Raw genomic sequence first — 12302 nt, 5'->3', positions numbered from 1 at the left:
ATTAATACACCCACCCCCAATAGGGGCCTTAACTCCCACATTTTTCAGCTCCATGAGCTCCATTTTTCAGGAGCAAAATCCTTTTAGGGTCCATGTAGTGTCTTAGGCCAAAAAAATTTTTAACTTCTTGCATAGTTCGAGTCCACAGTAATATCATATCTTCTCCACTATTTCAGTATTACGTGTCAAAAGTGAAACAATAACATCACTCTACTGTGATGTCAGAAACTATTTCACTATTTCAGTATTACCTGTCAAAAGTGAAACAGTAACATGTCGCTACTGTAATTTCAAATACTTTCACTTTAATACTTTCAATTTCATACTGAAACTATTAAAGTGTGACTATACTCTCACGTATATACAAGTATACTATAAGACCCAAGTTAAAAACATTCCTAACAATTCAACTTCTCTGGTTGACATTAACACACCCACATAGGGGCCTTCATTCCTACATTTTAGAGCTCCATGAGCTCCATTTTTCAGGAGCAAAATCCTTTTTACAGGTTCCAGAAGACTGAAATTTTGGAATATGCGCATAAAGATCAATAGTATGGGATACATGTCTCATGATTAGAATTTTTTAGGGTATGTAAAGAGGGAAAGAACCCTCATGTGCAATTTTCATGAAATTCGAATCATATGTATTCCAGTTCCTTACAGAAAATATAACACAAAATTCTCATTCTTCAATTGCATGTAACACGGGCAACGCCAGGTATCTCTGCTAGTACTATATAAATATGGGTATAATACAATTACAATGATAAATTAAATAGAGAGATACTATTGACAGTCTAATAATTTATTTATATTATGATATTAGATAATATACTATGAATATAATATAACATAATATTATATAACAGAGTGTGAGTGTTAACTATTCAGTCATACATCAATTACAATTAAAAAAACAACAAAAGCAGTCTAACAGACAATACAACCAAGCGTAATCCACAACCATCGAAATTCACTTCATTACATCTCAAACACATATCAATCAAAATCCATTCGTGTCCAAGAGAGTCCCTCATCACCACAACATACAAAAATAAGATAGGTGTGTGTGTATATATATATGCATATAATTAAGTAACAACTCTTCTATTTATTTAAATTAATTGATACAAAAAAATTATTGTTTAAATTAACTAATAATGATCTTCTATATTTATTGTTTATTGGAGGGATAATTCCATAATAGATATGAATAGAAACCTAATAAAAAATTTCCTTGTTTACTTAGTTTATCATGGGGAGAATTCCATAACAAAGATTAATTTAAGTCTGTAAATGCAATAACCAAAGTACCCCATAGATATATATTTAGGCTATAGTAATGGAAATCAAATTTACTCATTTTTTAGGGGTAACCAGATTTGAAGTTACTTAAATAACGATTGTTATTTGTATAATATAGCAAGGAGAATTTAGTGAATCAATAGAAAACAATAATACAAACCAAATAAATATTAAGGACTGTTCTTGATGAACTAATCAATAGTATTATTTACAAAGTGAAGGACCATACATAGTGCATATCCAAACTCAAATAATGTCAAACTCATAAAACCTACAATTGTTTCCATGCCCAATTAATTCAAATAAGAAAAATTGATTTACATTGAATATATCAGGTCATCCCATCAACTAGATGATAGGACTGAAACATATATGTAGGTTCTTTTTTCTTTCTTATCTTAATTTATTTTTCTTTGAGCTTTCAACTTCTAATCAATTTATTTGTAGTGTTATTTTTTTTTAAATGTCATCTTTTTGTAACATACAAATAAATTAGTAATTACATCCATTTACTCTCCATTTTCTTCTTTTTATACATATATGGATGGATCAAAACAGTTTGATATAACTCCCAATAAATGTGTTGAGTGCCCTTTTGTTTGTTCACTCATATATATAGTAGATGGGATGCAGTTCAGAAGAACGACTGATGCCATATTCGTTATTAGGCAACTGCAGGAGAAATATTTAGCTAAAATTAAACTTCTGTACCTGGCTTTTGTCAACATGAGAGAAAGCCTTTGACAGGGTCCTCTGCTCTCTTATCTGGTGGTCAATGCAGAAGCTAAGGATAGATGAGTGGTTAGTGAGAGCTGCACAAGCCATGTACAGAGATGCTGCCAGTAAGGCGAAGGTCGGTAATGAGTATAGCAATGAGTCCACCAAGTAGGAGTCCACCAAGGCTCAATTCTCAACCCACTTCTGTTTATCTTAGTCCTCCAGGCCTTAACAGAAGAATTCAAGACCTCTGTCCCTGGGAGCTCCTCTATACTGGAAACCTTGTTCTCCCTCAGAATGAAAGGCAAATTGTACAGCTATGTTACATAGTAGTGAAATGTGAGCTTTGACTACAGAAGACTTACGACAGCTTGAAAGAAATGAAGTTAGCATACTCTGCTGGATGGGTAATGTTAGAGTGCATGCATGACAGAATATAAATGAAATAAGAGGAAAACTAGGTATAAGAGGCTTCAGATGTTGTGTGTGAGAAGACTGCGCTGGTTTGGTCATGTGCTGCATATGGATGAGGCTAGCTGCACAAAGAAGTGATGATCTCTAATTGTGGAAGGTACCAACAGAAGGGGTAAACCCCGGAAGATGTGAGACAGAGTGATGAGATCTTTGGAGATGAGATCAATGGACGCTGGGCCTTGCTGAGGAAATGACAAGAGACCGGGAGATGTGACAATTTGCTGTACTTGATAAAACACATCAAGCTAAGTAAAATCGCTGTTTTCCACATATACAGGCTTGGCCTTTCACATAAAAAGAATCCGTGCCACTTGTGTCGGTGGCACATAAAAAGCACCCAACACACTCTTTTAAGTGGTTGGCATAGGGAAGGGTATCCAACCATAGAAACCATACCTCAACAGACAACTGGAGTCTGGACAGCTCACTGCTGGCCAGCTCCATGTCATACCGTTCAACCCATGCCAGCATGGAAAGTGGACGTTAAACAATGATGATGATGATACACACATATAAATTCATATGCATGTATGTATATCAACATTTACATTTCTATTAAATGTTTCAACTTTTTCATATTCTCTCTCTTTTATCTTTCCAGAATATGGTGTTTGCTCTCTGTAGCATTTGTGTAACTTTGGCAGCAGTTTTCCCACCAAAATTCCTATAAATCTTACTAATTCAACAAAGGGAGATAATGAAGTTGTATCACTGATCAGACTTTGTAGCTGACATCCAGTCAAATCCATTTGTGTCGGTCTCTCATTTGCAGCCTGTCTCTCATCTCTTGTTTGTCTTTTACAACTTTTCTTGTCTTTTTCCCAATTCCACTTCCCTTATTCTTCCTCTGCTCTACTTTACTTTTTCTTTCTTCAATTTGTTTTGTTCTGACATACAAGCTGTCCATTAATTACCTTTATACTTTAAAGAATTCAGAAAAAAAAGGTAAACTCAGCAGAATTTATGGCAAAACATAGGTAAACAAAGAAAATCCAGAACACTTCCAATAGGATCCAGTGGTTGCATGCAACACATCTAGACAATGCTCAATTGCTGACCAAGTGCATTGGAGCATCCCTTCATCAATGTTGGATATGGTTTGGCACATTTTCTCTTTCAGATCATTGAGGTCTTGAACTTTTGTGCAATATACTCTATCTTTAATGTAGCCCCATATAAAGGAGTCTAGAGGGGTTATATCTGATACCTTAGGTGACCAGAGAACTGGACCACCTCTCCCATTGTGCTGGTGGGGGGAAGCTTCTTTAAAAATGCTCTCAAACACTCAATCCCCAATGGAACAGTGCACCATATTGTTGGAAAATAACTGTTGGTTGTAAGTGGTGCAACTTCAGTACAACAATTTCTTTTAAGTGTTGTAAATATTTGTTTCTTCTGCTAAGAAAAATGGGCCAATCACTCAGCCTAACAAAAGGCCGCACCAGACATTGACTGCTGGATTGTTTCTTTCCAGTTCTCCAGATGCTGTGCTTATTTATCATTCCTGATACATGAAATGTTGCTTTCTCACCGGAACAAATCTTTCAAAGGAAGCCTCCATCTTTATCTAATCAAGTTATCATGTCCACTGCAAATTGTATCCTTTGGGGTTTGTCATCTGGCTGTAGTGCTCACAAAAGTTGTACTTTATAAGCATAAAACCCTCATTTTCTTGTGCAAAACTGTAAAGTTTTGACTGTAGTAAACTTAATTGTCTACATGCAGCATGAATGGGCTTCGATGAAATTCACTCAACATCTTCCACAGATGTCCTCCATCACCCAGCCCCCAGCCCCCCCCCTTTTTTTTTGTAAGACACTTCTGTTTCCATAAACCTTTTATGCCAGGCATAAATGCCTACATGAGTTACTGGTTCTTTTCCATTCTTTGTACGGTAATTCCACTGTACTTGAATGTCTGGATACACATTGTGCTCTCTCTTGTGTTGTCAATTTCATTAAAAGTCAGGGATTATAATAAATACATTTAAAGATAAATCAAAGTGATTTAGATATCAAAACACAGTACATAAATTAAAATTTTAATAATATTTATTTACACCATAGAAAGAAGCTCATTGATAGATCTCAACTTTAATAGATATGATAAATTGTGGAAGTCATAAAGATAATTTATGGACACCTTGTAAGTGTGTGTTTGTGAGTGTGTGTGTAAACATGTAGCCATCTAAGAATAGTCATTTTTTTTCTCCATATACCTTCCAATGCTGGTAAGCACAGTTATTAGATAATCATCTGATTACCTTGCCTGGTAGCCTGTGCAGAACTGTTTGGTAAGTAAGATTGGTTGTAATGTATACTTTGATTAAGATATATATATATATATATATATATATATTACTGAGAGTGAATTCAAAGTTTTGGCCTGATGAGCCATCTGTGATGAGCCATCTGTGATGAGCCTGAAACTTCAAAGTTACTGTCAATACTATTCTTGTTAAAAAATAATAAATAGGTACCCTACAAAAAGTAATGAAAAAGTGATTTTATTACAACTTGACATAAAGACCAACATTACAACACACACACAAGGTCCTTAATGAAATTGTGGTTGTGTGATGAAAATATTGTGACACCTCATGAAATATATTAGAGATAAATCGAATGGTTTTTTTGTGTCATTAAATGGTTAAAATGTCTCATTCCTAACACTATAATTATAAAAATTTCATTACATAAACCTAAAATGGTAAAAGCATCATGATGTTCACCATTTGAAGAATGCTGCTAAGAGAGACAAATTTGCAACTTCTGTTTCCTCCTTCAACCTTATTTTGACTAACCTTCTCTGATTGATATCCCGGTGCTAGTCCCGAAAGAATCAATCAATATACCTGATTGACATTGTTTTGACTGTGTGTAAGCCCCTTTTTCTGTTCTACATGATTTCAGTCTACTTCTTTCTGATCCCCTCAAATCATTACAGCTGCCTTCTGGCTTTGTTTCATAAGAAAACTTTTCATTTTCTCTGTATGTTCATATATGCATGATAATGTGTATGTATCTATATGTGAGTGAATGTATGTGTCTGTTTTAATGTTACTGTATGTATATATATAACTATGCAAATATATGTACACATGCATATTTGTGTGTATGTATGTATATACATATAAATACATATATATATACATACACATATATATATACACACACATACATATATAGGCACTCCCGCACGCACACTCAAAATTACTATCAATATATATTTACATAGACATATATAACATAAATGCATAAATTTTATATATAGTTTTTACTTTGTGTTCAACAGCTGTTTTATTAAGATAAACATCATTAATTCCATAATTGCAAAAATGTAATACATAATATTATTTAATTTAAATAAATTAATGATGTAACATAATTATGCAATTAACATTTTATGGTGTTTATCTTTATGAAATAGCTGTTGAGAGGAACCAATAATCAAATGTGTGCATGTATGTATGATTGTGTGTGTATATATGTTTGTATATGTGTGTATTTTTTAAATCATTAAATTTATAATTGTAACAGTGAATTGTGACTTGATTCTTTTTGTGTAAAAGTGAACAGTTTGAATCTCTGGTTGTTTTGCTCTTGCAGACATCGTTATGCTAACCAGCTTTGACACAGAATACACACACAAACACACACACACACACACAACACATACATATATATATATACACACACACAACACATACATATATATATACACACACACATGTATTGTGTTGAGCTAAACATTTTTCAATATTTTGATAACTTATTTGCTTCATTCATTTAGTTACAACAGAAGAAACCTAGCATTCATAATAGAGGCTATCGTGTTGCACTGTCTAAAGCCACCTTTCTGCCAGTTCTTTGATCTCATTTTGATATCAGTTCTTGCCCTTTGAGGCAAAGAACTCCTTCACCAAGGAAGCGAGCTATGGATAGGAACAAGTAATAATCTAAGGGAGCTAGGTCTGAACTGTATGTTGAGTGTGGCATCAATTCAATTCCCTCATATTCTTGCAGTTTATTCTGGGTCATTTGAGTGGATGAGGTCTTGTGCTGTCTTGCTGCAGAAGAGCCTTCTGTCTGTTAGCCAATGGCAGATATTTTTGCCACACAATGGCATACATCCATGAGATCCTGAACTTGCCTGATACTTTCTGAGTGCTACTCACTGGATTTTCTTCTATGGCTTGGAGCACAGCCTTAGAATTCACAATTTTAGGCCCACCTTGCAACACAAGGGAAATTTCTCGAACCATCTGGTTACTGTACTGTGGTCAACTGCTCCTTCACCTTTTACACAACAAATGCTTTTGGTTGCTTCTGCAACATTATGACCCAGTTTGAACTCATAAAATACATGCTCTTGAATTGGACTGCATTGCAAATTCATCTGTGTGGTTTTTCAAATCACATACAGCATAAAGCAATGCATAACATGGCAGTGCACCAACTATTATGATACTACCACCCTCAGCAGGTATCTTCTATGGCTTGAACTGCTACGGTCATGTGATATGCATGCCACAAACTAGCTTGAATGCAAATATGGCAAAACTTTTGACTTGCCTTGATAATATATATATATATGCAATATATGATGATGATGATATATGTATATGTATATATGTAATTTTTTCTTTATTTGTGGCAACCAACAGTTTTATGTGAAAAGATCTTCACAATTTTTCAAGTGTACCACATAGAAGTGTTAGTATTTGTCTCCATTTTGGGTAGATGAGCACCAGCACTTCCATGTGGTTCACTTGAACAATTGTGAAGATTTCTGCACATGAAATCATTAGTTGTCTCATTTAACCACAAATAAAGAATATTTATTCATCAATGCAGTGTTGAGTACTCATTTTCACTGTTCGGTATTAACATGCATACCTGGACACACAAGCTTATTCAGACAGCTTATACATTACTGATTTTGTCCATTTTATTCATATATTGTGTGCATAAAGTTGATTCTGCATTTGGTATGCATGGAGCAAATTGCTTGTACAACACAATTTGTAGCTATATACAGTAAATGCAAAGTTTGGCAGTGTATGAAAATGTATAACAAAGTGTATGTGTATGTATATACATGTGAGTATATATATATATAAGCATAGATATATGCACACACACATATGCATATATATAAATACACACACACACACATGTAGCTGAAGTAACCAGAAGGAAGCTGTTTGACTGATACATAATATGATCATTTTTTCTTTTATCTTTATCTCTCTCTCTCTCTCTCTATCTCTCTCTCTCTCACTCTGTCTGTCTGTCTCTCTTTCTCTCTCTAAATGTTGTCTAATGTTTATTTTTAAATATTTAATATCCACCATCATTCTGCAAACCATATGAGATGGGGGTAGGACTTTGTAAGTGTTGAGATGTGCCACTTGTACAAGACATCTGTTGTAATTGACCTAGAATTTTTTCAATTGTCTTAAGAGACAACTGAGAACTTTAATAATTGAGGCTGACACCTGAAGGCTAAAAGGTTTGCCTTGCAAGACACAGAAAATTTCTCAGCTGAAGCCGGTCATTTTGTAAGTGTATGCATGCATGTGTATGTGTCGTAGGCAGGTGTCCTCTCCTCTCTGTTGCTCTCTTCGTTATTCTTCTCTTCTAGATAGTTTGTTTTTGCTGTGGGTGCAGTGGTTACATCACGCTGCATCTTATAGCAATATTACATTCATTTGGGATTACCTACACTCATGGTGATTGAATAACTGTTGATAGTGGTTGGGTGATTTTTGAGAACCTGTGCTCATTAGTTCTTGCATTTTGCAATGGGAAGCAGAGATGAGACATCTATCCCAGGATAAGATTCTAATCTATCACAGTCAGACAAATTGAGGTGAGCAGAATATAATATCAAATACCTCACCCCAAAAATACAATGAAACACCTCCCCAAAGAGGTATTAACTCACAAACTATGAGGTGCTTTGTCTGATACCCCACCCACTGAGCTATTCCAACTTTAATTATTATATTTATTTTAATGAAAAAAAAAAAAAAGTAAACAATTGCAGCATGGAAGGTCAAAACATACAAATAAACAAATTCCGATATGATTATCTTTGTGCATCAGTGTCTATAACTAATTATTGTGAATCAATTTCTGAAAATAAAGTTTGATTTTTTAACAATCAATATTCATTTTATTTGAATTTATTTTATCTCTAACAAATATTTAAATGTATAAATGTTTGGAATAAGTTGTAATGCATGTGTGTGTGTGTGTGTGTGTGTGTGTGTGTGTGTGTGTGTGTGTGTGTGTGTGTGTGTGTGTGTGTGTGTGTGTGTGTGTGTGTGTGTGTGTGTGTGTGTGTGTGTGTGTGTGTGTGTGTGTGTGTGTGTAAGTGAAATATTGCAAGTTCTTCCAAATCCATTGCAAAGCTGGAAACCCTTCTGTATCATCAGCAGGTATCTCAGGATCGCAAGCATTTCACCCTTAGCTTGTATACTTTACTTGAGTGGAGCAGTAAGGGCTGAATTAGTCTTTACCTGTGGTAGAAATCCACTTGTGGTCTCTTATCAACCATAACCACTTTGAGTTTGTTTCAGCAGCTGTGCCTATTTCCTTGATGGCTTTCTTCAGTTGTTTGGGTTTTAGACCAATCTTCTGCAGGAAATAGATGCCAACCCTGCTGGAAAGCCACAACTGCCAACTTCAATAGGAAATGAGACTGTGTGCCACCCTTTGACAATGACCTCATTGTCTAAGTCCTGATATTTATTTCCTTTAGCTGGTAAGAATTATGAAGTCTATCCTCTCAAAGTATTATAAGTTCAATTAATTATGGTTCCTACAATCTTGGTTTTCTTACTTTTCTTTGTTTCTTTTCATTCCACTTTTTGCATCAACCTTTAGTTTTTCCTTCTTATTTTTACTCATTTTTTTACAGTCCAGCATCCTGGTTTTTAAATACATCTAACATATGAACAGAACTTAAAAGATTACTTGGAGATAAATGGTGTGTTTTATCAATCTGCCAACTTAAAGTATTGTAAAGCACAAAACTATAAGTAGCTCTTTCATAATGTGTATTAAATTGAGATCTATTTCTCACTGGAGGGAGGACATATTTGTTTATTCTACCTATATTGGATATGTAATATATATAAGAGAGGTGCCCAAAAGTAATCAGAAATGTTCTCTGTGGGACAAGCCGGTTCTAGTTCAGGCTTCTGCTGCAAGAAGTCACATGATACGACCCTCAGGCACCAGTCTGCCGACCAGCATCTTCCAATGTAGTCATATTGCCATGTGGTGCGTCTTTGTTTTGCAGTACTTCTCCCCTGTTTGTCAATTTTTGCGATGGTTGAAATGAAGGAACAGCATGCTTCCCTGAAATCCTGTTTCATACTTTGTTTCTTTATTCCTTTCATATCTCGTCTGTGCTTGGGTTTTCATATCACCAATGAAATACAATTGTAAATATTTTGGTTCTTCTTCTGAAAGTGGTGAAAGAGGCCCAATTTTTTGGTACACGTGCCATTGGATCTTTAAAATGGGCAAAAGGTCACCTTCATGGTGTCAAATGATGTCATTTGGAATGCATTGTTGTATATTTCGAAGAAAATCTCTCGATTAGTAGATGTAACAATTAGTAGTTCCCTGAAGGGTTCTGGTGGTTCAGATAATAATTTAAACTTGATCTTTCCATTTAAACAGCACAATCGAGGTGATTCAACTTTCCATTTTTTAGCACAACAGTTTTGACAAAGCTTGTTCATCGAAGAAATCTGGACTAAAGGTTCTGAGGTATAGTCTTGATGTGGATTGTAACTAAAAGCTATAAAGTTCTACTCAACAGCATTTTAAAATCATAAATCTTCTGTTCTTGCCCTTTGTTAACATAGCCTTTGAGTTGTCTAAGCTTCAATGCCGATTTTGAGCTGCTCTATTTCTCTCCATTTGCTGTCTTGATGATTTTTGTACAGCTGATTCCTGTTGATGAATAGTTGCTTTCATTATCCTATCATCAGCAAGTCTTTTTGATCTTAGTTCTGTTGATTCATTTTGCCTATATTCCACTATTCTTTTTCCTTGTTTTTGGAGTGTTTCTTGTTGCTGCTCTTCACTTTCATTCTCCTTTTGTATCTGCATTGCCCTAGCTTTATGCGACTTTCTTCTAAATAAAGGTCTATTCTTCGGAAGCGTTTTTTGTTAGCAGTTTCCAATGTCATTATTTACAAATTTAAAATTCTTCTGTACAAAACTTCACCTCACAAAATGAAAATATGATTGCTTCAAGGTGTAGCACATGTAACATTTCTATACAAAACTTTTCACTAAATGAAAATAATATTACTTCAAGGCACTCGAAAACCAGTTAATGAATCACGTTCAAACTTGCCATGAATGGCCTTTAGACTGCCATATCAACTGTCCGATACCAACTGTTATATCAACTGCCTGACACCAACTAACTGCTATGAGTTCACTCGCAACTACTCCATGCAAAAAACAAAACAAAAAAAAACGGGCAGCATAATTTAAAGTCACATGGCCAAAATGAATTATTTTTCATTAGAATTAGTTATTAATTTATTATTGATCTTCCCTTGCAGAACAAGAGGACAGTAGTTACAGAACAAGAGGACAGGTTGATTAATGAGAGAAAGGGGTGAACACGTCTGCTAACACACTATCAACAGCATGTCATACACACACACACTACATTAACGTCCATTTATTTTTCATCAAAAACCAAAACTACATTGAAAGAGGACTATCTCCTGTCCCCAATACAGGTCCAAATTTGAGGACAACCTATATCTGAGTCTAAGGACGCAACAATGCCAAGTTTGAACATGATTGGTTAACTGGTTTTTGAGTGCATTGGTAACAACAGACAAACAAACAAGCAGTTTTATACACACACACACACACATATAGAGAGAGAGACACATATATATATAGAGAGAGACACATATATATATATAGACACAAACAATTACAGAGGTATCAAGTTGTTGGACCAGGTAATGAAGGTCACGGAGAGGGTCATAGCCCAACTAATTGGGGAGAGAATCAGTTTAGATGAGATGCAGTTTGGATTCATGCCAGGGAAAAGCACCGCTGATGCTATATTTCTGGTAAGACAGCTGCAGGAGAAATACCTATCCAAAGATAAACCTCTGTACCTGGCTTTTGTTGACATGGAGAAAGCCTTTGACAGGGTCCCCTGATCCCATATCTGGTGGTCAATGAGGAAACTAGGGATAGATGAATAGTTAGTGAGACCTGTGTGAGCCATGTACAGGGACGCTATCAGTAAGGTGAGGATTGGCAACAAGTACAGTGAAGAATTCCAGATAGAGATAGGGGTCCACCAAGGTTCCGTCCTCAGCCCCCTCCAATTTATCATAGTCCTCCAGGCAATAACAGAGGAATTCAAGACAGGATGCCCCTGGGAGCTCCTCTATGCTGATGGCCTTGCTCTAATTGATGACTCACTATCAGAACTAGAGGTGAAGTTTCAGGTGTGGAAGCAAGGATTAGAATCGAAAGGCCTTAGAGTCAACCTAGCTAAAACCAAAGTCCTAAGTAGAAAGGTAGACAAACCACAAACCCCTTCAGGTAGATGGCCCTGCTCGGTCTGTAGAAAAGGTGTAGGTAGAAACTCTATAAGATGTACCCAGTGTAAGCTATGGACACATAAGAAGTGCAGCAATATCAAAGGAAGGCTAACTAGCAAGATAGTTTTTATGTGTGGCAGATGTTCAGGAGCAATAAACACTGAAAATGTGCAGAAAACAACTTCTGCCACATTCC

General features: G+C 35.5%; 1 protein-coding gene across 1 annotated transcript in view; it reads left to right on the top strand.

Annotated features, from left to right (window-relative positions):
* Positions 1-8671, top strand: part of LOC106877760 (uncharacterized) — a 38637-nt gene extending 29966 nt beyond the window's left edge. Inside the window, exon 4 of the mRNA XM_014926769.2 lies at positions 3101-8671. Within this exon, the coding sequence (XP_014782255.1) occupies positions 3101-3169 (69 nt within the window). The 3' untranslated portion in view covers positions 3170-8671. The remainder of the gene's footprint in view (positions 1-3100) is intronic.
* The last annotated feature ends 3631 nt before the right edge of the window (positions 8672-12302 follow it).

This window comes from Octopus bimaculoides, chromosome 23 (genome assembly GCF_001194135.2).
Source record: "Octopus bimaculoides isolate UCB-OBI-ISO-001 chromosome 23, ASM119413v2, whole genome shotgun sequence".
NCBI classification, from domain to species: Eukaryota; Metazoa; Mollusca; class Cephalopoda; order Octopoda; family Octopodidae; genus Octopus; species Octopus bimaculoides.
The sequence above is the reverse complement of the archived record's forward strand: the minus strand, read 5'-3'. Positions and strand labels throughout refer to the sequence as shown.